This window comes from Manihot esculenta, chromosome 6 (assembly GCF_001659605.2).
Source record: "Manihot esculenta cultivar AM560-2 chromosome 6, M.esculenta_v8, whole genome shotgun sequence".
In the NCBI taxonomy this organism is placed as follows: Eukaryota; Viridiplantae; Streptophyta; class Magnoliopsida; order Malpighiales; family Euphorbiaceae; genus Manihot; species Manihot esculenta.
The window spans coordinates 24,474,608-24,501,635 of NC_035166.2; the positions used below are offsets into that span (position 1 = coordinate 24,474,608).

The 27,028-nt window shown below is 33.9% G+C and overlaps 3 protein-coding genes and 1 long non-coding RNA gene across 8 annotated transcripts; 3 read left to right on the top strand and 1 right to left on the bottom strand.

Annotated features, from left to right (window-relative positions):
* The first annotated feature begins 2,431 nt into the window (after positions 1-2,431).
* LOC110616504 (lysine-specific demethylase REF6) lies at positions 2,432-11,644 on the top strand. Its single transcript, XM_021758881.2, has 7 exons — positions 2,432-3,687; positions 4,208-4,286; positions 4,664-4,731; positions 4,852-5,002; positions 5,516-6,192; positions 7,206-7,922; positions 8,693-11,644. The coding sequence occupies exons 1-7, from the start codon at positions 2,826-2,828 to the stop codon at positions 11,470-11,472; spliced, it is 5,334 nt and encodes a 1,777-aa protein (XP_021614573.1). The 5' UTR covers positions 2,432-2,825; the 3' UTR covers positions 11,473-11,644.
* A 1,683-nt stretch (positions 11,645-13,327) lies between these two features.
* Positions 13,328-17,968, top strand: LOC110617463 (zinc finger CCCH domain-containing protein 43). Of its 5 annotated transcripts, XM_021760242.2 has the most exons (8): positions 13,330-13,984; positions 14,471-14,536; positions 15,158-15,298; positions 15,415-15,538; positions 15,632-15,690; positions 15,918-15,995; positions 16,730-16,996; positions 17,540-17,968. In XM_021760242.2, exons 1-8 carry the CDS (start codon positions 13,466-13,468, stop codon positions 17,696-17,698), a joined length of 1,413 nt encoding a protein of 470 aa, XP_021615934.1. In that variant the 5' UTR covers positions 13,330-13,465; the 3' UTR covers positions 17,699-17,968. The 5 variants fall into 5 exon arrangements, with proteins under 5 accessions (XP_043813509.1, XP_021615934.1, XP_021615932.1 ...); XM_021760240.2 differs by having other exon boundaries at positions 15,415-15,690; XM_021760244.2 differs by lacking the exon at positions 15,918-15,995 and having other exon boundaries at positions 13,332-13,984.
* A 335-nt stretch (positions 17,969-18,303) lies between these two features.
* LOC110618202 (protein NOI4) lies at positions 18,304-21,002 on the bottom strand. The gene is made up of 3 exons (XM_021761304.2): positions 20,786-21,002; positions 19,471-19,662; positions 18,304-18,879 (listed from the first exon to the last, which is right to left on the bottom strand). Exons 1-3 carry the CDS (start codon positions 20,792-20,794, stop codon positions 18,856-18,858), a joined length of 225 nt encoding a protein of 74 aa, XP_021616996.1. The 5' UTR covers positions 20,795-21,002; the 3' UTR covers positions 18,304-18,855.
* A 2,315-nt stretch (positions 21,003-23,317) lies between these two features.
* Positions 23,318-25,320, top strand: LOC122723777. Its single transcript, XR_006350922.1, has 3 exons — positions 23,318-23,610; positions 23,713-23,782; positions 24,939-25,320. It is a non-coding gene; the product is annotated as an uncharacterized LOC122723777 (long non-coding RNA).
* The last annotated feature ends 1,708 nt before the right edge of the window (positions 25,321-27,028 follow it).

The following is a 27,028-nucleotide window of genomic DNA, read 5'->3' on the forward strand; positions in this document are numbered from 1 at the left end:
TATTCTGATATTTTTAATAATTTTTCTAATGGTATATAATTTAATTAATAGCAAGTGATGGTGTGTTGGGAAGTGAAAGTGATGGCATCAATGATTTCGGCAGCAGTTATTCAATTCAAATGTGAATTTATTTTGTAATTGTATAATATAATTTTTAAATGTTTATTTTATATAATTATTTCTTATTCAATGAAATCTTAATAAGGTTAGATGTAATTCTCTTTCTCTTTCTCTTTCATGATAAATTGAAATTTAGATGCATAAAGAGACTTGTAGTTCAAATTTATAGCTCCTTTAAGATAAAATAAAATAAAATAAAATAATAAATTACTCTAAATGGCAGTTATATGGTTAATTTTATCGATGATAATACTAAATAAAAATATATTTATATTTTTTTACCATTAATTTTAGTTACTTAACCATTTGAAAAAAGTTTTAAAATATAGTTAATGTAAAGAATTTAATTAATAGATTTTTTAAAAATTTTAAGAATGTCTCAAAATTAAGATATTAAATATTAATAAGTTTTTCTAGAATTAATTCATAAATTTTTATGATTTTATAAATATTTTATTATATTTTTTAAAATTAAATAATCTACTTATAAATTTTTCCAAACATATGAACTCATGAAAACACTCGGGAATAGCAATGGATCAAATATTTTTGGATATTCGATCCAACCAAACTTTAATAAAATAATTTAAATAGTTATAATCGAATTTAGAATAAGTTCGGATTTAAAAAATAATACTCATCGCAGATTTTGAATTCGCATTTTATGTATAAAATATTCACTCTCTGAACTTATTTATATAATTAATTAATTTAATATAAAAATATATTTTATAATAATATTTATAAATTTTTTATATTGTTTATTTAAAAATTAAAATTTAAATATTTTTTAAAAATATTAAAACTTTTAAATAAAAATTATTAATGAAAAATATTTTTATATAAATTAAAATATATAAAAATACACTGATTTGAGTTTTATTCAAATAATAATAAACAAATTTAAAATAAATTTAAATAATTTAAATTAATTTTTAATTAAATTTAATACGAACGAAGACATTGCGAATATAAATAAAGTTTGAGATTAGATATTTTAATTTTTATGGATATTTTATCTATTGATATTTTTAAGTGTGAAAAAAAAAAGAGGGTAAGGGAAAAAAAATTTCTTTTTATTTGTCTTTAGCTCGATGATATTAATATAATAATTTTATTTTTTCTGAAAATAAATATATTAATTTATCGATAGTAATTAAGATTTTAATAATAGAAACAAATATAAATCAATTAATATTAAAAAAAAGAAAAGAAAGAAAGCCAGGTATCAGGCAGCAACAATGATTTGTAAAAGGCATTTCAATTATAGTCCTCAAAAAGAGTTGACATGTGATCTGAGACCTGTACGACCATGCAAACAAAGATCATCTTCTCATCTCTACGGCCATTACAGCTGAATAGCGAATGAACCTGTGCTTTGTACGACGCAGTTTTGCCCACAATACCCCAATTTGATTCTTGCCTGAAAGGAGGACTATGGCCCGCCATGAACGCTCAACTATCCAATCAGATCACAAAATATTTTATTTATTTGGGTTTATCTTCTTCCTTTAATGTGGATTTCCATTTCTAATAGTTGGCGTGTCAAACACTCATTGGGTGTTCTATTGAACTCTGTTTGACCATGGTCCAAGTCAAACTGACGATGGAAAAAACGGTGACAAGAAGAAAACATGGGTAAAAATACTAAACCAAGAAAAGATAAGGGGCATAACTGCGATTTTCTTTTCATTTCTCCCTTTCCAGATTCTGAAATTCATTGCTCCTCACCTAGAAAATAGAAATCCATGCGGACCGTGCCAGCTAGGAAAATGGGTATCTACTGTATTTCCCACTGATGGAAATTAAATTAAAATTGATTTTGTTAGTATATTTTTTATGCCTCATTGTTCACTTTTACCCTTATGATAAATTTATAGAAAGTATTTACATTTTTAAATTACTATTTAATTAATTATATTAGAATTAATGATGTAATTTTATATTTCTGAAAATAAATAATTTATTCTTTTAAGTTTAATTATAATTGTTATTTTTATCAGTTTAATCATTAATTAAGATTTAAAAAGTTGTCAATGATAAAAAATAATAGCACTTAAAAAATATAAATGTTACAATATTAACTCAGAAATGAAAAATAAATAGGCGTAAACCGAAACTTAGACACTAATTAACTTCAGAATATAATAATGAAATTTTTAATTTTATTCTATTAAAAAGAAATAAAAAGAGCAAAGCAGAGGAGAGGAAATGGCAGAAACTGTAGATAAGAACAGAAGCGGGGCCATTTACAGAAAGAAAGCCAAACACAAAATAAAAGCTCAGTTACTCATTCTACTCTCGCTGTATACGTAAAATGTTGGGGGGTGGGTAGTGTCTCTGGTCTGGCATCTGCTCCTGCACTCGGCAGTCACCTCGTCATCCCCTGCCTCTCCATTTTCACCACTCTGTAATAAACAGAGCATATATATATATAAAATAAACCCCAACAGCAAAGACAAAAAGCCCCCAACCCATTTCACATTTTATTATACTATATATAAATTAAAAAAAAAAAAAAGCAGAGAAAGCAAAAGAAATGAAACAAAGAATCTGATCAGCTTCCCTTATTCTCTCCTCTCCTCTCCTCTCCTCTCCTCTGTTTCTCTCTCTTCTAAGTCCACAATGGACTTTGTGTGAGAAACAGACCCATAAAGTCCAAATCCGCCCTTCTCAATAATTTCTCATCTTGTCTCTGTTTTTTCATGGCAGCTTCTGGTGGGTTGGTCTCTGAGCCAACATCACAGCAAGAGGTTTTTCAATGGCTCAAAAACCTACCGTTAGCACCAGAATACCATCCTACTCCAGCTGAATTCCAAGATCCAATTGCCTACATTTTCAAAATCGAGAAGGAAGCAGCCAAGTATGGTATCTGCAAAATCGTGCCCCCTGTCCTTGCAGCTCCCAAGAAAGCTGCAATTGCTAACCTCAACCGCTCCCTCGCCGCCCGTGCTGGTTCCTCAGCTTCCAAATCTCCACCCACATTCACTACCCGCCAGCAGCAGATCGGGTTCTGCCCCCGGAAGCCTCGCCCGGTGCAAAAGCCTGTGTGGCAGAGCGGAGAGAACTACACTTTTCAAGAATTCGAAACTAAAGCTAAATCCTTTGAGAGAAGCTATCTCAAGAAGTGCTCGAAGAAGGGAGCTCTTTCTGCTCTAGAGATCGAAACCCTATACTGGAAAGCTACTGTCGATAAGCCTTTCTCTGTTGAGTATGCCAATGACATGCCGGGTTCTGCTTTCTCACCGATAAAGACTGGAGGGAAGGAGATGGGGGAGGGGGTAACCGTGGGGGAAACGGAGTGGAACATGAGAGGAGTGTCGAGGGCAAAAGGGTCATTGTTGAGGTTTATGAAGGAGGAGATACCGGGGGTTACTTCACCAATGGTGTATGTTGCTATGATGTTTAGTTGGTTCGCTTGGCACGTGGAGGATCATGACTTGCATAGCTTGAATTACTTGCATATGGGGGCAGGGAAGACTTGGTATGGCGTGCCAAGGGAGGCTGCCGTTGCTTTTGAGGAGGTGGTCCGGGTTCATGGGTATGGAGAAGAGATAAATCCTCTTGGTGAGTTTCTACTCTAGTACATTAAACGAGAGAACTAACTTTGTAGTTTTGTCCCCCTGTTTTTAGGTGTCTTCATGTTATGTCCAATAGAATTTAGTTATATGCACGGATATTGTCAAAACGATCAGTTATGAGAAATATTTGATTAGTGTGGTGGATCGGGTGATGGTATGGTTCTGAAAATGGTGAGCTTGATAATGCTTTGTGTAACAAGTATAACTTAGTAAGATGGGCTACTGAACAGTGTAACTAAATAACAGTGAAGTCCTGGGATTCACTTTTTTGCAAAAGGCGCTTTTCTTTGGTTGGTACTTTCTTGTTGAGACTATTGTTGTGCTATTGTGTTTGATTGTCCTTCTGGGTTACCTTTTTTGGAAACATTGTCAATATTGGTTTGTAGAATGATATTCTGCTGATTTAACTGAAAAGAAACTTAGTTTTGGGAAGATAATGATTAGTTGACGTCATGCTTAGATTCATCTGAATCAACTAATCATTACTTACATTTGCCTTCTATCAGTTACATTTGCAATTCTTGGTGAGAAGACCACAGTTATGTCACCGGAAGTATTTGTCAGTGCTGGTGTACCATGCTGCAGGTGCCCCCTTCATGCCATCCTTTTCTGTGTCTCAGCATTCTCATTTTGCTTTGTAATAACTTGCTAATTTTTACTTGATTGAGAACTTGTATGAGATGACCATGACCTTTGGGGTTTATGAAGCCATTTGCTTTACTGTTTTGATAACAATTCAACTTAATCAATGATAGAAGTGTGATAATGGACTGAGAAATTAGTCATTTGAAGGAACTTTTCCAGGGATATCAATACAACCTGTCTCTTTCCTTGCACTTGTGGAAAGTTTGGGAATAAACTTAGAGACTTGGAGTAGTTATAGCTTGTATGAGCAAATGTTTTTTCCAATCTACCTTGACTGCTCTTTGTATTTCTGAACTATTTTACTCACTTCGAATCAGGTTAGTGCAAAATGCTGGGGAGTTTGTTGTCACTTTCCCAAGAGCCTATCATTCAGGGTTTAGTCATGGTAAGACACCTTTGCATTTCAGTTTAGTCTTCTTGAATTGGGAAGTGATTGCTTCTTACTCTTCTTTATCCCTGTTGCTTTTGATTAATGTGGATGCTGTTTGTGATTTTTGACACCTAGGATTTAATTGTGGGGAGGCAGCCAATATAGCAACTCCTGAATGGTTGAGGGTTGCAAAAGATGCTGCTATTCGAAGAGCTTCGATTAATTATCCTCCTATGGTGTCTCATTTTCAGTTGCTTTATGATCTTGCACTAGAACTATGTACAAGGTATTCTTTATCAACAATCACAACTTCCTTTTTGCAGCTGAACTAGCAATTTTATTCTCTTCAGTAATTTCCTTGTCAGTTCCAAGGGATTACAGATTTCAAATTGGATTATTTCAGATAAAAACTCTGCTGCACGTAATGTGTTGATTATATATCTAATATTGGTGAAATTTAATTGAGTTTGAAGTAAATTTACATGCTTCTGAGAAGAACTTCACAATGAATCTGACTCAATACTACATTTTCAGCAAATTTTGTGTTAGTAAATACATAATTGTCACCATCATTTTCCTTGTTGCCAAACCTATGTGCTGGTTCTTTCTAGTTATCCTTCCAGTTAATTTTATATTTCTCTGTGTAACCTGAAAACTATAACTTCCCTTGAAAAGTTGCGCTAACATGTGCTCTATGCTGCTGGATATCTATGTAGGATGGTCTGAATATGATGTTATCCACATAGAATTGTTTTGTAATTATAAGCCACCTCATATTCTTTATTTTTTCTTTCTCCAGAGTGCCGGTGAGCATCACTGCTAAACCGCGTAGTTCTAGACTAAAAGATAAGCAAAAGGTTGAAGGAGAAACACTGGTTAAAGAACTATTTATAAAGAATGTAATTCTCAATAATGGCCTGCTTCATATTCTTGGAAAAGGATCTTCAATTGTGCTTCTCCCTAGAAGTTCTTCAGACATTTCTGTTTGTTCAAATTTACGTGTTGGGTCTCAGTTAAGAGTGAGCCCTTCCCTTGGGTTATGCAGTGACAGCGTTATCTTGAAATCCTCAGAGGATTCTATTGCTGATGAAATAATGCCAGAAAGGAACAACAGAATCAATCAAGTAAAAGGCCTCCTTTCAGTGAAAGAAAAGTTTGCTTCTTTGTGTGAAAGAAATAGGCTGTCCTCATTGAATAGAAATGACAGTATGCATACTATGGTCACAGGCAACGAAAAAGGGGCTACTGTTCATGGTGATAAGTTGTCTGACCAGAGACTGTTTTCATGTGTTACTTGTGGAATTTTGAGCTTTGATTGCATTGCTGTCGTTCAACCAACAGAAGCAGCTGCTAGATACCTCATGTCTGCTGATTGTAGCTTCTTTAATGATTGGATTGTTGGTTCTGGAATAACTAATGATGGATTCCCCATTGCTGGTGGAGAGACCAATGCTTCTGAGCAGAATTCCTCTATTAGTACGTTTATATGGTCTTCTTATGATTTTGGCTTGCCTTTAATACTTGAATTTCAAATAGGTCAAAAATTATTTTTTTCTTAGTTTGTATATGTCAATAATCATATCAAGCTCACATTGTGTACTGAATTTGTCGTGTGTGTCTGATTGGATGTTAACCCATTTCGAGATCGACTGATACAGGCCCATAAAGGTATTGTGCTAATGTTGACCTCTGCCAATTAAAGAAATGCTATAGAAGGTTGGGCTGAGAGTGAGGGTTGGTGTCTTTTATGTTCTCAACCCTTTTGTAAAACAATGTGCTGCATTTAAAGTTAAATCCCATAGGTGAAGATATAACCTATTGAAAACTGGGCTAATCCAACCAATTGCTTATCTTTTATGTTTTCTTTTCTTCCTGATCAGGCAATTATCAAGTGGAAGGTCAAATCTGAATTGCTAGCATGACACAGCACTACTTTGTGATATTCTTTTGGATAGTTTAGGGATGTGTTGACAACAGTATATTTGTTATGGTTGTAAAAGCAATAATGAGAAACTTGGGATAATGCAGAAGAACTTTCATGCTTTGAAGTGAAAACAATTTTAATTTGATGAGCTAAAATCTTTGATGGATGATAAATGAATAAGAAATGCATTTTCGAATATCATAATGTTAGCTAGGCTGCTATTCTGTCATATCTTTATTTATATATTTATTTATAACTAACATTATAGTATAATGCTGATGTGTGGCTCCTGTTTTGAATTATACCATTTAGCACAACGTAATGCATTCTTTAATTAACATGGTTCTTTGAGCAGCTAATTTTCAATTAACCTGCACTTCATATGGTCCTAAAAAATGCTAAAGGCTTGTTATTATTTTACTTCTTATTTCTATTCTGTAGAATGATCTTATTGCACCTCTGAACATTATTTTACTTCTTATCTTTCTGTTCTGTAGATTCTCTGTTCATTTGATGATCTTCTTATTGCACCTCTGAACACCCTTTTTTTTCTCTAAAAATACAGAATGGATAGAGAAGAATACTGTGGATGGTTTATATGATGTCCCTGTTCAGTCTGCTAATTACCAAATTCAGGTGATTGATCAAAATAAAGTTGCTTCAAATACTGAAACACAGAGGGGCACTTCCTCTCTTAGCTTACTAGCTTTGAATTATGGAAATTCGTCAGACTCTGAGGAAGACCAGGTTGAACCAGATGTTTTGCACCATGATGATGAAATTAACTTGGCAAACCGTTCATCTGAAAATAAATATCAGCATCAAATCTCTGCTTTGCCTTCTTTCAAGCAAGAGTGCCATCATGATGAAACTGATGATCATAATCTATCTTCATCAAGGCCTGATTGTGGAGATGAAGTTACTGTTCAAACTAATGGTTGGCATGCAAAACATGGACATGGGAATAGACCAGCCAATTTCAAGGATGAAAATGATCGAGCTCTTAACTGCTCAGTGGAGTTTGAAACTGATAATCTTGCTTCTGTGGAACCAAAGGGTCTGGAGCACACATTTAGAGGTCCAATGTCAACATCACATATGACTGGAAAAGCAAAGTTTAATAGAGTGGGGGTACCAAGAGAGCATCTGGGCGCTTCATTTGCCCAAAGGTCTGATGAAGATTCTTCTCGCATGCATGTCTTTTGTCTTGAGCATGCTGTAGAAGTGGAACAGCAACTTCGTCCTATTGGGGGAGTGCATATTTTGCTTCTTTGTCATCCAGGTCTGTTGTGATGTGATATAATTTATCCCCATTGATTCTTCATTTATGTTGTGAACACTGACTTTCCCTATTTTTCCATATTCTCTTTTCCAGTACGCTTTAATCATCAAAATCAAGTTTTTACCCTGATTTTTATGTGGCACTGATATTAGAGTATGACCATAATAATATGTTGATTTAAATGGATAATTGAGCATGTTCGATGACAGCGCACACAATATATGCTGATTCAAGTGGATTAGCCTACTTATCCAGGGGATATTTATGCTTGTATTATTTCCTATTTTCGAGTGAAACCATTTGGTGACTTGCATATTACAGTCAGTTCAGGTAGACACATCTTGAATTGTATGAGGAATATGATTCCCACTTTCTGTTTCCTGGCTTCACTTTTTTCCCCCATAAAATTTGAGAGCTCACCAAGGGGAAAATGGTGCATAATGGCTCTTTTAACAAAAGGGACAGTATACTGTTAGAGGAAAATTCTTAATGTTAATGTTTAGTTCTCATCGAAGGGCATGCTCCTTTTCATTATAAGAGAAGAGCTCCATGATCTGGATCTTTTGCAGTAAAATATCCCTTTAATTTGCTGGAGAGATGTGACATAAGTAAAACCATAGTTTAGTTTTGATAATCAATCTACAAACTATGCTGAATTCCAACCATATACTTCTCTAGCAGATTTGGATATTCATGCTTGTCTTCTTTTCATGTTTAGGTGAATTATGGTTTTATCTGCTTCCTTGTAATTTCTATGAAAATGATTACAGAGTATCCCAAGATAGAAGCTGAGGCAAGGTCAGTGACAGAAGAACTGGGTATTGAGTATCTCTGGAATGATATTACTTTCAGAGATGCCACCAAAGAGGACGAGGAGAATATCCAGTCAGCTCTGGATAGTGAGGAAGCAATACCAGGGAATGGGGACTGGGCTGTAAAGTTGGGCATCAATCTTTTTTACAGTGCCAATCTTAGCCGATCTTCTCTTTATAGTAAGCAGATGCCATATAATTCTGTTATATACAATGCCTATGGTCGGATTTCTCCGGCTAGCTCGCCCACTAAGTATAATGTTTATGAAAGGAAGCCTAGCAAGCAGAAAAAGGTGGTGGCAGGGAGATGGTGTGGGAAAGTTTGGATGTCAAATCAAGTCCATCCCTTCCTAACAAAACGGGATTCTGAGGAACAAGATCAAGAGCAAGAACAAGACAGAAACCTCTGTGCTTGGACAAGGCCAGATGAGAAGCTTGAGAGAAAATCAGAAAGTACCTGTAGGACTGAAACTACCTCAGCCACCAGAAAATCTGGGAGGAAGAGGAAAATTACAGTAGCAAGTGGACCAGGTAAGAAAGTCAAGTGTCTTGATACAGAAGATGCAGCTTCAGAAGATTCTCAAGAGGATGTTTCTCATAAGCAGCATACAAGGGTTTATAGTAGGAAGCAAATTAAACGTGTTGAGAGAGAAATTTCATATGATCTGTTGGAGGATGATTCTCATCAGCGGTGTGGAAGAACTCACAGAAGCAAGCAGGCTAAATCTGTTGAGAAAGAGGATGCAACGTCAGATGATTCCTTGAGATGGAACACTCATCAGCAGCACAGAAGAATTCTTAGGAGCAAACAGGACAAATCGTTTGAGAGTGAAAATGATGTTTCTTATGCTTTAGTGGACAACACTTCTCAAAAGAAACATGGCAGAATTCCTAAAACTGGAAGGAAGCAAGCCAAATATGTTGAGAGGAAAGAATTTTCAGATGATTCATTGGAAGGTGATATTCGTGATTGGCATGGAAGGGTTTCTAGAGGCACGCAAGACAAGTTTAGGAGGGAAGATGCATTTTCAGATGATTCACTAGAGGAGAGTTCTCATCGGCCACTAAGGAGGGTTCACATAAGAAAGCGGGGCACTTATTTTGAAAAGGAAGAGGCAATTTCAGATGATTCACTGGACAATAGTTCTCTGCAGCAGAAGAGGATTTCTGGAGGCAGCCAAGCAAAATTTAGGGATGATGAAGTTTCAGATGATATGTTGGAAGGAAGTACGTACCAGCAGCAAACAGGATCTTATAGGAGCAGGGAATCCAAATTTCTTGATGGGGAGGGTGCAGTTTCTGATGACCTGCTGGAGGACAATACTTGTCAGCAACACAGGAGGATATTCAGAACCAAGCAAGCCAAATTTGTGGAAAGGGAAAATGCAACTTCGGATGATTCATTGGAGGACACTATCCGGCAGCAACGCAGAGTGATTCCTAGAAGCAAAAGGTCCAAATTTATTGAGAGAGAAGATGCAATTTCAGATGATTTGCTGGAGGATGATACTAATCTGAAGCACAGGACGATACCCAGGAGCAGGAAGGCCAAATTTGCAGAGAGGGAAGATTTTTCAGTTGATCTGCAGGAGGATGATGGTCAATGGCAGCAAAGGAAGGCCCCTAGAGGCAAGCAAACCAAATTTATTGAGAGTGAGGATGTATCAGATGATCTGCAGGAAGAGGATGCTCATTGGCAGCTGCGGAAGACCTCTCGATGCAAGCAAGCTGCATCTACAGAGAGTGGAGATGTTTCAGATGATCTAGATGATGAGGGCAACACTCGTTGGCAGCCCAAGAAGACTCCTAGAATGAAGCAAGCCAAGTTTATTGAGAGGGAAGATGTTTCAGATGATCTGCACGAGGATGATAGTGGTTGGCAGCCAAGGAAGATTCCTAGAGGCAAGCAAGCCAAACTTATTGAGAGGGAAGATGCAGTTTCAGACGATTTGTTGGAGGATAATTCTAATAAGCAACACCGAAGGAATCTTAGAAGCAAGCAAAGGAAACCAGTGACCCTTCGCAAAATGAAGCGAGGGGCTGTACAGCGCGTGAAACAAGGGACTGCTAGGCTCAAAAAGAACGAGAGTCTCCAATCAATCAAACAAGGAAAGCAAACAAAGCAAGAAACTCCTCGGTTTTCAAATGCTAAATTTGAGCATAATGCAAGACAGCAGTTGGAATCAGGTGCTGAAGAGGAGCTAGAAGGTGGCCCTAGTACACGCCTTAGGAAAAGGCCATCAAAACCTTCAAAAGAGTCAGAAACCAAGCTAAAAGAGAAGCTGCAAAACAATAGGAAGAAAGTGAAGAGTGGTTCAGCTGGGAAGCCCCCAAATGGGCAGAAGAATGTGAAACATAAGGATGAGGAAGCAGAATATCAATGTGACATTGAGGGGTGCACCATGAGCTTTGGGTCAAAACAAGAGCTAGCAGTGCACAAAAGAAACATTTGTCCAGTGAAGGGATGTGGAAAGACATTCTTCTCGCACAAATACCTGGTGCAGCACCGTCGAGTCCACCTGGACGACCGCCCCCTGAAGTGCCCCTGGAAAGGTTGCAAGATGACATTCAAATGGGCATGGGCTCGGACTGAACACATAAGGGTTCACACAGGGGCTCGTCCTTATGTTTGTGGAGAAGAAGGTTGTGGGCAGACGTTCAGATTCGTGTCAGACTTCAGTCGTCACAAGCGGAAGACTGGTCATTCAGTGAAGAAAAGCAGCAAAAGGTTAATTTAATTCAGAGAAATGTAATTTAACATTGCATTGCTCAATTGATGACAGGATAGGGATAGGTTTAAAGATGATAGGATTAGGTTTTCCCTATAATTGTGATTCAGATTAACATTAATTCCTTTCCCCATCCCATTTATTCACTGCAATCTGACCAATTTCTTGGACCTTTTAAACAGATTAATATCCACTCTTCAGTGAATGAAGAATCTAAAAACGTGGGTGGGTATGTGCTCCCATTTTCCCAACCCTCCCTTGTAAAAAAAACTTAATTTTCTAAGGGAAATACTCATTATACCAAACTAAATAAAAATAAAATCTTGACGAACTTTCTTATGAATCTATTTATAGATTTGACTTACTAATAAGTTGGAAACAATAGAGGTTTTAGTTTGGATACTCTAATCCTTGGCCACTTCCATCTTCGGCAATTGATGAACAATTCACAGTCCATGCTGACTTGATAGCTATCAATAATCAAGTTATTTTTTGGTTTAAACTCAAAACTCCTCTTTTAACTATAATTTTAATTTACATTTATCATTATTCATTACCAATAATTAAATCTCTATTTCATTTTCCTTTATTATTTTTAATATATATATGTTTTTCATATTTTTTTCATATCACTTATAGTCACTGTTATGAATGAAACACTATATCTAAAAAATATATAATCATAATAAAAGAAATTTAATACATCAAAATAATTTAAAAAATGTCCTTATCATAAATTTTCAGTATCAAGGCTTAGACCAATAAATCAAAAGATTATCTATGATCCAATAAATTTAAAACAATTCGTATCTAAACATATCTATGTATATCTAAAATATAAATAAACAAATTTTAATTATTTTTATATTAATTCTTTATAATTATCGTGTCTTGAGTTTATATAAATTGAACATAAGTAAATATTTTTCCCCCAATCAAAGGCTTAATTAAAGACCCTCAAAATATATTATATTCACAAAATTACCATTCAGTGTGATGCATATTATTAATTATAAAAGCAATTATTGACAAAATGAAATTTCAGTCATTTATTTAAAGGAAATTTCATTATTACTTATTTTAGAACATAAAAAACTTTGTTGAAAAAATAAACTCTATGAAACTTACATATTTTATATAAAGCAATATTTATTTTTAAAGTAATCATTTTAGGAAACTATATTGAATTAATAAAAATTGACTTTTTAAATATGTAACTATTTAATATAATAAAAATAATATTTTATTAAAAATATTTTATTCTATTAGAATAAATGTGTTATTATCTTTATATTTTAATTTGTTAATGTCTTTATGCTTCTTAAACTAGTCACCATTTTTTGTTAATTTAATCATTTTTATAAAATTAATTACTTAAAAATATATTTTTTGTAAATTTATTTAAAACAAATATTATATATATTATTTTAAAATTTTATAATAATATTATATTTATAGATTTTTTTATTAATATTATTATAGTCTTATTACATGAAATTAATGATTCCAAATAATTTTTTACACATCAAGCATATCAAATTGGGATAAATAAACAGTTTTATAAAGTTTCATAGATTCATTTAGATCAAATAAGTTTTTGCAGAAAATTTTGATTTATTATAAATTTTATATTTGTTTTCCTTGTTTATTTTAAAGGTAAAAAAAAGTTTTTTTAAAAAAATTATTCAATTAGGGCTTACTAAATTCAGAAAAAATATTTAGATAAATACAATTTAAAAAAACGTATAATTGAGAGTCCATTTGATATCAAATTTAAATTTTTTATATAAAAAAAAACATAAATGTTAATAGAGAATTAGCAGCTTGGTATAAATACCGCATTAATGGCTTGGAGATTCTTCGCTTCTTCTTCTTTCCCTTTTTTTTCTCTTTTTTTTTTCATAATTTCGATTTCACGAAATACTATTTTGTTCTTTACCATTCTATCCCTCTCGCCTACATCTGCAATTAGGGTTTTTCAAAATTGAAATGTGTTAGCGTAATGGAATACTCTGAAGCATCCAATTTTATCACAAATACTGCTAATACAAACCCTAAATTAGGGTCTCAAGCACCTCTAACCTCTTTCAGTGCTGATCCAGATTCTGATCTGACCTTGCAACTGCGAAAAGAGCTAGAGAATAAGCAGCTGTACTTGAAAGAGGCCGGACCAGAGGATGAAGAGATTGCATCTGATGCAGTAGAGGTGGAGAAAGTACATGAAGAACTAGAGAAGCAACTCCATTTGAATGAGGATAAGGACAAACATTTGATTGAATTGAGCCAAGATGACGACTTTAATAGTGGGGAGAGCAATGATGGAGAAGAACGTAATATCAATGATAAAGAGGATAATGATAATGATGAAGTGGAGAAGAAGGATGAGAGAAGTAATGATAACACGAGGCATCAGTATCCGGTGAGACCTGAAGCTGAAGATTGTTCCTACTATATGAGAACAGGGACTTGCAAGTTTGGATCCAATTGCAAGTTCAATCACCCTGTAAGAAGGAGAAACCAGGTACTGCATACGCATTTTGTGTTTGTATATATTATGGCTTTACTGTCAAACGTGGGACTTTGAATGAACAACTGTCGTTTTGTTGTGTATGCTTATTGCATCTTATTTAGGTAGACGAGAGGGTATTTTTCTTTCCTTGTAATTGGAGACTCCTTGTTATTATTACGATCTTGAGAGGGGTTGCTGCTTGCGGGGTTTGGAAGAAATATAATTATGAGAGAGAGGTTTTGTGTTTTTCACAATGTTAAACGTGGCTTGTGCTGTTAGTATCTGTAGCAGTTGTTTGTGTTGATGAAAGTAATTATGGTCTTTACTCTTTACGCTTTATGTTGGCGGCAATCGACTGTGTATCAATATGTTTGGAGCTTTATTAAGCATCTGGCAATTTTGGATTGGCTATCACTGTAAGACCCATTTTGGAATCATATGATTAAATATGTTGCCCTAACTTTTAAGTTCTCTATTTTGCAATTTTGCTTCTTTAAGTTTACAAAGGAGAAGGTGAAAGAAAGGGAAGAACCAGGAGAGAGGCCAGGCCAGACAGAATGCAAGGTTATCTGATATATATTTTTTTACTTTTGATCTGCATTAACAAAACTGTAATTTAAAAATTCAATTTAATTTTACTCCTTTTTATTGTTTATTTTGTTGTTTTATAGAAGTTTGATCTCTTCTGAGCTGAATCATTAAAACTTTTTTTCAATATAATTTGTTTGTTTCATAAAATTATTATAGTGCTAAGCATGTTATGCAACATCACTTTTGAGGAAAGCATTTCCATTTATACAATGTTCTCAATGACCTTTCTTGTTCAGTTTCATATTGTGCAAGCATGTTTTAACTCTGGAGCTTACGGTTGCTTTTAGTAGTTTGTAGCCTTACTTTAAGGAATTAAGGCCTCATTCAAGTGTTGTTTTGACGAGTACTTACTTGAACTGAATTTGTATTCACTGGGATTTCTTAACGTGATAAATTTTCTGCAAGTCATTTGTTAGCATAATCAAGTTGTTTTCAGGAGTGCATTATCTGTTGTCCCTTGAAGAGTAAACATCTAATAAGCTGGCTTTAGAAGTTTTGTAGGTTCTTCTGTTAGCTCTATGCAATACTTAAATGACTAGTGAATAACAGTTTCTGCTGTGCCTGTGCTGTAATTTTTTCTTGATTTTGCTGCAGTATTACTTGAGGACAGGGGGCTGTAAGTATGGAAAAGCTTGTAGATACAATCACTCAAGAGAAAAATCTCCAGTCCTTCCTGCAAAAATAGCAGTTTTCCCTGTTTTAGACCTTAACTTTCTGGGTCTCCCAATCCGACTGGTATCCCTTCTATGTATATGTGGAAATATTTGGCATCTTTTTGCAAGTTTTCAGAAGGACTTATCTTTGGTTTAATAATGCATACTGGAAATTTTAACATAGTTCATTGATCATAGGGAGAGAAAGAGTGCCTGTATTACATGCGTAATGGCTCCTGCAAGTATGGAGCTAATTGCCGGTTTAATCATCCAGATCCTACTGCTGTGGGAGGAAGTGACCCTCCTTCAGCATTCAGTAATGGTGGGTCTGCTACTTTTCAGAGTTCTCCACAATCAAGTGTAGGATCTTGGTCTTCACCAAGAGGACTAAATGAGATTGCCCCCTTTGTGCCAGTTATATTTCCAGCGACTCGAGGGGTTACTTTACAAAATCCAGAATGGAATGGGTATCAGGTATATCATCTTCCTTTTATGGTAGCTTTTTTTTTTGTCTAAAATTGTTAATTTAGTATAGTTATTGTCATTTATTTAGCATTTTGCTGAATCTTGTGTTTTCTTTTGTACTTGGTACTTAAGATGTTCAATATGACTTTCCTAGTATATTGGCATATTTCAACACGTAAGTGAAGCTTTCTAGAGTTAAAGTAGGTGTTTTTTCCTTAAACTTGTACTTAAATAAGGTGACATACAAGATGGCAATTTCCACCTGCCCTGCACCAAGCCAAATTCAACAGGATCTCAATGCAGGAGCTTCCAAGGTCCTATTCAGTATTGAATTTTATTTAGTTTTCTATTCAGTTTTGGATTGTATTTAGTTTTCTTTCACTCTTTGTTTAGGATTCTTGTCCACTAAGTCTTTATTAATTAGGACTACTTTTCAGTCTTTGAATAGCACTATCCTATGTAGTATAAATAAGGTTTCCTTTTTAGAAGTTTTTTTTGTTTTCTTGTACTCAGATTTTATCAAGTTGTTTTCTGTAAATCTTAATTTTCTTTTGTCTTTTCAACCACAATCTACTCTATTTTAGCCCTTTTGGATGAGATACAATCATCTTAAATTCTTCCAGTGCATCAAATCTATAGAGCCCACAACATTGGGATTGCTTCGTGACTAACAAAATGATGTTAAGAGTTATAACACTATTTTGTTAACCTTGTATTAAGTGAAGTGGTAATTGATGAGTAAACCAGCTTAATGGTTGATGGAAAATAGAGCAGCTTGCCTTTTCATTGTTAGTTCATCCGGTGCTTAGTTTTTATAATTTCTTCTTCTCTATAGATGCCATATCTTCTTTTTATCGGTCCTTGTTTCCCTTTTGATTCAGTTGATGTCTAAAAACTAATTTTAGTGCCAATTGAAATTAACATTCCAAAACTTCTAGATATCTGTTTCAGTTTAAGTTATAGATATTTGTTTCTAGAGCTTATAAAATCAATTTAAAAGATTTATTACCAAATCTCCATTAATTATTTTTCCTTTTGGCTTGTCAAGGCTCCTGTATATCCACCGGAAAGGAGTATACATCTGGCTCCAGCTTATGTCATAAACAATCTGCCTGCAGATACCAATGTCTATGGACATCAGCAGCAGACACCAATGGAAGAATTTCCAGAACGACCAGGTCAACCAGAGTGCAGTTATTATATGAAAACTGGGAACTGTAAATTCAAGTCTAACTGCAAATATCATCATCCAAAGAATCAGATCCCAGAGTTAACTCCATTTTCTCTTAGTGACAAGGGCCTGCCATTGAGACCTGTAAGTTTATTCTTCACCATGGGCTGCTTGTTATGAAGGTCTTAAAGACTTCAGAAATAATTTTGAAACTCGTCATTTATGGAACAAAATGGAATCAACAGTAGCCCATAGTTTTCCAAAATCACCAAGAAGATATTTTTCTCTTATTATTGGATGCAATAGTAATATCAGAAGTAACCTCTGCTCCAATGCAAGTTACCTCTTTTCTATCTTTTTGCTTTTTGAGGCTTCATTTCATACTTGGAAAAGCATGTTTTAATCTGGTAGAAAGGTTAAGCATCTCTTTATCTATATTCTAGTAGATATGGTTCTTATTTAAGTAGATAGAATCTGTTTTCGAGGATTTGCCAAGCAAATAACCCAACGAAATCACAGCCCATGGGAGAAGTAATGCTTTATGTGCAGCTCTACCTGTCTCAATTAGTACAAAAAAATGCATGCAACTGAGATACTCCTAGTGGTTTTATTCTTTAGCCACAAGTACTATATGGATCAAGTGTTCATGTTTCTTTTTATTGACTACGTTTTGTGTCTCAAATATAGGGTCAGCACATTTGTTCGTATTATAGCCAGTATGGTATCTGCAGATATGGCCCAGCTTGTAAATTTGACCATCCAATACAAGCAGCTACAATGACGGGGTCTGCTGAAGATCGGGCAAGAATGTCTGAAACTGGATATGAAAGTGATACTGCATTTTAGCAGCCTTTGTAAAATCTTTTCATCAATCGATCTAGCCTTTCAGAGTCCACAAAACAGAAGATTTTTAATTTTCTCCGTAAAAGTGGATCTCTTCTTCTCTCTGGTTCATCTACCGCAAGATTTTGAAACTGTGGCTTTGCATATTTATCATGTGATGTGTTACTGCAACACAAAGTGGAACAGGAAATTGTAAATTCTCTCTTCAATGTCCTTTATCGGCTTGGTTTATTTATTTACCAAATAATAGTACATATGCGGCTTTAGTTGTCCTCTCTGGCATCAGCTTTTAAAAACCTTTCTCTGATTATCCTCGCTTTGGTATTCATCAAGTTTTTGTTTCCACGTGTCCAGGAATGGACTTTCTTGGAATACCATTGATATGTTGATTAAAAAAAACTGCCTTTTTGCCGATAAAAATTTAAACTGTCGGTGATTTACAATGTAAAGAACAGAAATTTGTGATTTTTTTTTTTTTAACTCAGTTTAAGGTTTTCATTCCCTTTATGAGTTAAACCATCATTGATGATTTTAAAAGACTGAAAAAGGCATGGACTTTCTTGGAATTTTGTCTTTAAATTTTTGCTGAATGCATCATTTGGTCTCTTACTTTTATTCCAAAAAAAAAAAAAAATCAGTGAGCACCTATTAGTGTTTTCTTTGTTAACGTTTAACATCTAATCTTTTGTTAACGTTTAACTATTTAAATCTCGTACACATCTGAGTTAGGTGTATTTCAAGGAGGCTTGCCTTAACCAGCCAAGTAGCCGCCGGTCACTTGGCTATCAGAGATTATATTATTAGTGCTGCCTCAAAATATTTCAAGCTAAGAAATAGATGCTGGATAAATAATACGGGACACTAAAATGATCTCATTGATGAATGTAATAAAGGAGATTCTCTCTTAGAGAGCCAACATGAGAAAGAACTGGTAATCTCTACTAAACAACCAAATTATCTTTCACGTTATATGTCAAGAAACATACTAAACATAAAAGTAACTTAAAGCCCAAGACGACACGAGGGAGAAAAGCTACAAGCAAACCAACTCGATACTCCACTAGTACGCCAGGCACATTCATATGGAGGAACCCCTGATTCCATTCCCACTTGAAATTACTTTACAAGTCGCTTCTATCATCCAATTCCAAAAATATGGTTCAACCACAGCAAAGCCATTTCCACTGCGCGGAGAATAATTAACGCTCTCAATATATCATAGAGGACAAAAAATAAACCCAAAACAAAATGGTGTGCATTCATAATTTTAACCTATCATTTTCATTTTACCAATTTCAATGATTTGGGACAAAGGCTCCAACGAGATGAGAAAGCTAACAAATATGGTAAATATTTTAGCAAGTAAACCAAAATTGGGAAAAAAAATGGATAGTAAATTGTCGAATCAAATAAAAAAATGAACTTCCATATTCTTTTGTCTGGAAATATAAGAAGTTACAGGTGACCAAATATGTTATTTGATTTAGTTTATCAATTTCAGGATATGCAACTGATGTATATGTATAGCAGTTTTATTACAACTAATACACAATAGTTATATTAAATAATTTATTTCTCCAATTTCAGACAACTAGCTAAAACTGTTAAAATTATTCCAAATCCAGCTTTGCTAAAACTGAAAGAATTGACCAAAATCAATCATGCCCATCAAGGTTGTGATTTTTTTTTTAAAAAAAAAAAATCCGACCAAAAGGATGAAAGATAAAAGAATCTAATACTGGAATATTTTACGAGTGGTCATTCAAAACATGTACCTTAGGAGCAGTCTGATAAGAATCATTATTGTTGTTGCGCACAGCATCATTTCTTTTTGGGGACATGGTTTTTGGAGAATTTTTGGTTTTCTTCTCATCTCTTGCCTTGTTAAATATGACAGTAAATCCTTCAGCTGAGGCAGGGTTATTTACGTCCCACTCACCAAACTTGGGCAAGGGCCTGCCTTTATCCTGTCAAAAAGACAAATTTTGTTGAAAGAAATCAGGCCACCTCATTATGACATTCCAATCATTGAATATTTCTTATAAAGCTTGTGAAATGTACGGATGTGCAATCGGTCGGTTCGGTTTCGAATCGAATCGAACCGAAAAAATTGATAATCGAATTGTAAAAATATTAAAAATTGAAAAAACCGATTATAAAAATATAATCGAATCGAATCGAACCGATAAAAATCGGTTCGGTTCGATTCAAACCGAAATTTATATTTTTTTAAATTTTTTTCTTCTAATTTCAGTAAAATAATTCAATAAATGTTTCACATAAATTTATCAATAAAAATTGTCTGAATATATAAAGATAATATTTAAAAAATTCATATAAATCCATATAAAATTTAAAAATATAAATCAAACCAGTGTTTTAAATAATAAAAATATATTAAAAATCAGTTTTTCGGTTTTTCGGTTATTTAACACGTTTAAACCGAACCGAACCGAAAACCGAATGAGTTGAAAAATATTAACCGAACCAAATCAAACTTTTTGATTATCCGAACCATTAAACCGAAATCGATCGGTTCGGTTCGGTTTTTCAGTTTAAACCGATGTACGCTCAGCCCTAGTGAAATGATCAGAACTGCCTCACAGATGTTTTTTTTATTTTTAAATATCATCATAGATTTCACGAGGAAATTAAATTGCATCAATTGATCAGATGCATTTTCAGAACTACAAGCAGTTTCCGACTTATTTAATTTTCTGAAAACTATAATTTTACATGAATTCAATTTCAATTAATTTATTTAACAAAGATTTAAAAATTTTGACAGTAACATTAAAGTCCGCAAGCAAGAAATTCATATCAACCTCATCTCTGAACCAAAATCAGAAAAAAAAAAATGTTAAAGAATTTCCTTATCCAAATCTCATCATTTATATCTGATTAAACCCAAATCCTATTACCTTGGAAAGGCTAAAGAGATTTTTATCTAACAACAACCTTTATATCCATCTAAAAAAATGAAGAAAAAAAAAAAAACGGGATCGCTCTACAGCAAATAAAAAAATTACATACATTCCATTGAAAATTAAGAACGAAAAAATAAGAAGAAAATTATGAGAAGTATCGTACCGACGCCATGAAAGGGAGTTTATGGGAGCTTCCACTTTCAGGGATCGGACAAATTTGGCTTGTGCGCGAGAGAGAATGAGGAAGGTTAGTGTCGATTCAAGAAATTAGAAAGGGAAACCTTTTATAGAGAAAAAGAGAAGAGGGCAGCGAATTGTTAGGCAACGAGAGGGCCATTTTGTTTTCATTTCTGTTTTGTTGGTTGAGGAAATAATTGGAAATAACGCATTTCAGGATCCCACGTTGTTGACATGCCCCAGTCCACCAGCTAATTCCCCCATAAATCGCCTCTTTGTTTTGCCCAAAATAAATAATATTCTATTAAATAAATAATTGTTCATTATATCTCAAGTATTAAATTCTAATATTTTTATATTTATATATGAAATTTTTTATATAGATGGAGCCATTCTATATTTAACGTTTATTGTGTTTTAACCAACCCAGACTCACTTCAACTTTTCTCTCTTTTGTCCAACACTTCAAATTATTTGGCCACCTTTATAGTTGCTTTCTACATTTTTGGGTTGTTAAGTAAAGTATAGAAATTACTTTAATTTGGAAAATTTTCCGAATATTTAAATTATAAAAAAATAATTTAATTATTTATTATTAAAGATAAAGTCTTTTTACATGTAATTGGATTGTATTTAAATACCGTACAATTGAGTTAAAAATATTTCAGAGTATTAAATAAAGACAAAACTCATGTAAATTTTAACCAACTCCGATTAAATTAAACCACTCCATTAATTCAAACCATTTCTAGACTCTAATTTCAAAAATTTTAGAATGGAGATGTCTTCGTCGTCTTCACTGCTACCCAAGATCATCACCTTCGAAATGGAGAAAACTGATTTAGCACCAAAAGCTATACTCTACAGTAACTTTGGAGTCAAAACTTAGAGAACATAAAGAAACTTTTAGAGCTAAAATACAATTTTGTGAATAGATGAGTGCAATCTTGGGAGAGAGGCGAGGAAGAACTCACAGTTGTATTATAGAATGTTAGACTAATCACCGGACATAGTAGTAGCTACTTGAGTTTTTATTGCCAACTCAAGCAAAACACCTCCATGTAACATACGATCGATTCTTTAAAACAATACTCAAAGCCTCCTTTGTAAAGGTCAACCAACAAATCAACAACACGAACCCTCACAAATAAGACCCAAATATGAAAGACGAAAAAAAAGAAAGAAGCAAACTGTAATGCAAACCAAAACACTCCATGTTGGTAGGAGAGAGGGTGATTCAGCCACTGAGAAGGCAAAACTACATAACAAAACACAAACAGAGATCCTTCATTGTCCAAAATCTAGAAGAGATCACCAAAATAACAAAAAAAAAAACTCAATTGTCCCGATAATTTTATATTTTTTAGTTTTTTTTAAATTATATAAAATTCTTAAAATAAATTTCAAATCATACAACCAATACAAATATTTTTGGATTTAGATAGTCAAGAAAATTTATTCCACACTTTAAATATCGTACAAGCTTGTTCGCTAATAATACAAACGAAGAAGTTAATGTCGAACACGCTCATCGACAACAAAAGTTTATATGTAGCGGAACACATGACGCCAACATACACGCCAACATACACGCCTACGCTAGCTTAACTAGATTAGAAACTTTCCTCTTCCCCCTCACTTCTTCTTCTTCATCCCAGCTCATTTTCTATTCTTTTTCTTTGGTGCAAAACAAATTTTCACCATAAATCTTCAACCTTTCCCTTTTATTTTTTTTCTAATATATTCATCTACATTTATATATTTATATGGTTCTTCAATTTATTTTATCTTATTATCAGGTATGTTTAAAGTCTCTTTTCTCTCTTTTTTTTAAATGTGTATGTTTATTTATTTAGTTTTATATATAAAAATAAGATTTTTAGTTATGTTTTGGTAAAAAATGCCATAATAATTTTCTTTTATTATTTATGTTGAAAATTTATATAATTATGATTTAGTGTAGTAAAAAAATTATTGTAATTTTAGTTGAATAATTTAGTTGAGTAAAAATTATTGTAATTTTAGGTAGAATAAATTAATAATTCTTATTTAGTTGAGTAAAAAAATTATTATGGATGATAACTAGGTCCTGGACACCTGTTGAGCTCGTGCTCGAAAGGTCAGGTCTTTCTATTGAGACCCAATATATAGATTTGCTTCACATGCAAGTCTAAGCTTCACTTTGGTGAGTCTGACCGGGTTCGAACCTATGCATAGGAGGCCTGACCATGTTTATCTCTTTAGCTACGTGAGACAACAAACCCTGTGACATTTGAGAGCGTGTCCACATGGCACCGGATGAAATTAAATGAACGTTTGACGATGGAAAAGGACATAGTACGTCCATACGTACGGCCAGTGTTGTAACATCCCAATAATAATAATAATAAAAGAAAGAAAAAGAATTAAAAGAATTAAAAAGGAAGAAAAAAGAAAAGAAAAGAAAAGAAAGAAAGATAAATGAAATTTTGGGTTAAGGACAAGTGGCATTTTGCTAGCCACTTAATTAATTAAAAAAAAAAAAAAGAGAAAGAAGAGAAAAAGAGAAAAGAAAAGAGGAAAGAAAAGAAAGTGTCAGAAGAAGAACAACTTCTTCAATTTTCTTTTCTCTGTGCCGTGAACCCAAGAGAAGAGCCATCTTCTTTATTTTCTTCCTACACCAAAAATTTCTCCAAATTTCCATCTTCAATCAACTACCCATCTTACCCCAACACCTTTTCAAAGAAGAATTTGAAGAAAAGAAGAGAAATTAAGAGAAAATTTCAAGGGTGAGAGGGGAGTGAATAGTAACCAAGGGTTTGAAATTTAAAGGTATGTTAGGGATTTTTATTGTAGGGATATTTATTAGCATTTTATGTGAATATTTATGAGAAATATTGTATTAATTTGATTTATTGGTTTATTTTCATGAAGAAGAAGTGGAAGGGAAAGGAAAAGAAAAGGAAAATTAGGGAATCTTAAGCTTGTGGAAGATCTTGGGAAGGTTTGTGCTCAACTCTATTTCAAGAAATTCAAGAAATTGTTATTTATGATCTATTTGAAATTTTACTACTCTAATAGAAAGACCAAGTGAATAATAATTTCATTATATTAGTATAATCAAAGTTTGTAAAATAATAGATTTAATAGATAGAAAATTTTAAAATTAATATGTAATTTAATCATAAATTAGGTTATGGAATAAATGAAATGACTTATATTCTTGGATAGAAATATAATTGGTTAGATATAGTGATAATGAAAAGATTAGTAAACTAAAGAAAAAAAAGAAGAGATATTAGATTAAAAAAAAATAATAATATTTATATATATATATATAGAAATTAAAGGAATAAGAAAAAAAAATGAGACATAGTGTAAATGTGATGTTGAAGAATAATAAGAATAATATAAGATAAGAAAAAATAGGAAATAAAAAAAAACTAATAATAATAACAAAAAGAATAATAGTTAATTAATTAAGGATTAAATTATGAATTTATAATTTATGTAGTTGAATTAAATTAATAGATTTATATGATACGACAATGTTTAAAAGTACAGTTTTAAAATGATAAAATATTATAGTTTGAATAATTGATAGTTACACTGTATTAAAAGTTGTTGTCCCCCTGTTTAAATGTATAAATTATTTAAAGTCTGGCCCTAGTAAGTTTGGTGGGAATTGTGGGTTAGTTTAAGGGTGTGGCATGCCATACATAGATCTTGCAGTACTGCACTACAGTTACACTGACTCTTGGGATACAATGAGGTATCCTACAGGTATAGAATCGGCTTTTGAGCCATACAGTTATTTGGCACTTTGTGCCCTACAGTTACAGTTTCCTTATCTGACTTAACAGTCCCATTTAAATTTATAGGGGCCAACAGAAAAATAATAAATAAATAAAAGTATTAAAAGGAAATAAAATCTTTTACATGATGAAGAAAAAGAAAAGATTGTGAAATGAAAATATGTATATATGTAAAATAATATGATTTAGCTTATTTTAAATTATTTGTTATATAGTTATTTGTTGTTTGTTTGTTTGAATTACTGTTATTACATGAATTTTGATTTAAATGTTTTATTTATAAATAAAGTTGAGCACCACTAAGCAAATTGCTTAGCGCGTAGGAATTTGTTTTTCCTCGCGCAGGTTGTAGACCCAAGGAATAGTAGATCAAGATCTGCATCAACCCAGTCAGAGTTACATCATTGACTATCTAGGGGTATATTTTGTAAATTTCTATATGAATTTGATTTTGGAAATATGGCATGTACATAAAGTTTTGGAGATGAAGTTGTATATGGTTAGTTATAGATATAGTTGAAGATTTTAATTTTGGTATAAATGTGGATGATTAGTATAAGTTTCTGTGTTGAGATTAATTAAATGTTATGAAGTGTTTGATCTGAATTGAAATTTCATCGATGTTGAAAGAAGTTTGGGGGTTAAGGTTGAAATTGATAGAAGTGTGATATTACTTTTCACAGGTGAAATTAAGTCCATATTTAAGGGGAAACTCTGCCGGATTTTTGTAAAAAAAAAAAAAAAAAAAAAAAAAAAAAAAAAAACAGCCATGATTTACATGATATAAATTAAAGGAAAAATAAGAGAATTGTTACAAGATGTAATGTCTCCGACTCAGTTAATTAATTAACCGGGTAGGGGGTGTTACAAGTGTGACTGTGACAGGACGGTACAAATGCAGGACGTCACTAGAAGGCAAAAGGGAAAAGGAATAAAGGAAGCAAGGGGGAGACAAACCAGACTAAATTTATCAAAATATACCTTGAGCCTATCTCTTACTGGATCTCAAGACATCAATTGACGCTGTCTGTGGGAACGAAGGAGATATTTTCATCACCAGAGTTCCATCTTCATTTCACCCACTGAGATCTACATGGCCAATCACAATGAAAACCATACTGAAAACCCCCCAAACGACTTGAGTTCAACTTAGGAAGAACCACAGTTCTCATTCTCTAGCCCAACTGCCCCATTAAGCCAACCCCCTATATTATTTAACCCGTCACCGAGCTCAGCCAGAACCATGCCTCGAACTACCTTGTCTGACCAAGAGCTGTAAAGTATTACCTCCAATTACAGAACACTGCCCAATGGCTAGGCCAGATGTTGTAACAGAGAGGGCTCAGCACCCCGTTGAGCATACCACTTATAGCCAAGGGGCTTAACGTCAATGAGCTCCAACCCACATTAAACTATCAAGCCCCTCAACAGAACAGTAGAAGAACAGATAATGGAGATGGAGAGGCCAATTGGAGAAACGAGCAGATAGTCAGAGCAAGAGGCAGGGTAGTGAGAGGGCTCATTGAGAATGAGGGGGCTAAGAGCTACTCCTTTGAGCCAGCAGAAAGGTCGGAGAATAAAGAGTTAAAAAGAAACTATCGTCTAGAGAAGAGGCCCAGAAGGAAGATGTGGATGTAGATCAAAATCTATAAAGGTTGAAAGCAACTACTGATAGAGTTAGGAGCACGAGACAATAGCAATCCCCTGTTGCTAATCTCATTACTATTTGTGAGACGGGTTCAACAAGAAACCATTCCAAAAAAGTTCATGATGCTAACCATGACAGCCTATGACGGGACGGGAAACCCTCGGGAGCATGTCTTAAACTATAAGGCATTCATGAAATTACAGACCCACTCGAATGCCTTAATGTGTAAGGTCTTCTCCACCACCTTAACAGGACCAGTCAGGGCAAGGTTTAACAGCTTGGAGGCAGGAAGCATTAAGAGTTTCATAGACCTGGCTAGTATATTCATTAGCAGATTCATCGCTGGAGTTCCTACAGAAAGAAAAATAAGCTACTTAGAGACAGTTTGGTAAAGGAGGAATGAATCCCTCAGGGAGTATGTGGCCAGGTTCAACTCTGAGGCCTTATAGATACCCGAGATAGATGAAGGGAGAGCAGTAAGCTATGCAAAAGGGCACAACCTCCCCAGAGTTCTTTGGGTCAATATGTAGAAAGCATCCCCCACTTCCTTATTAGAGCTGATGAAGAAGAGAGCCGAGAAATATATAAGGCAGGATGACGTCTTAACTTTCAACCGATTTGCCAAAGACAACAGAGACAGAGGAAGGGTTGAGGAGGACAAGAGATAAGATAGGTCAGAGAGGAGGCAGGATCGGGGACCAGAGCCATTGAGCAAACACTAGTGGGAGAGAAAGGAGCAGAGACCTTATCAATCCCGGCTCCCCACCAATATTACTCCTCTAAATGT

Bases quoted from the DNA above. Each gene is read 5' to 3' on its own strand.
- LOC110616504 (XM_021758881.2), top strand. From the start codon at position 2,826: ATGGCAGCTTCTGGTGGGTTGGTCTCTGAGCCAACATCACAGCAAGAG. The intron at 4,732-4,851 runs GTAAGACACCTT...TTTGACACCTAG, and splicing joins TCATTCAGGGTTTAGTCATG to GATTTAATTGTGGGGAGGCA. The intron at 5,003-5,515 runs GTATTCTTTATC...TTCTTTCTCCAG, and splicing joins GCACTAGAACTATGTACAAG to AGTGCCGGTGAGCATCACTG.
- LOC110617463 (XM_021760240.2), top strand. From the start codon at position 13,466: ATGGAATACTCTGAAGCATCCAATTTTATCACAAATACTGCTAATACA. The intron at 13,985-14,470 runs GTACTGCATACG...TGCTTCTTTAAG, and splicing joins CTGTAAGAAGGAGAAACCAG to TTTACAAAGGAGAAGGTGAA. The intron at 15,996-16,729 runs GTCCTATTCAGT...TGGCTTGTCAAG, and splicing joins TCAATGCAGGAGCTTCCAAG to GCTCCTGTATATCCACCGGA.
- LOC110618202 (XM_021761304.2), bottom strand. The intron at 18,880-19,470 runs GTACATGTTTTG...TTCTCCGCGCAG, and splicing joins CTTATCAGACTGCTCCTAAG to TGGAAATGGCTTTGCTGTGG.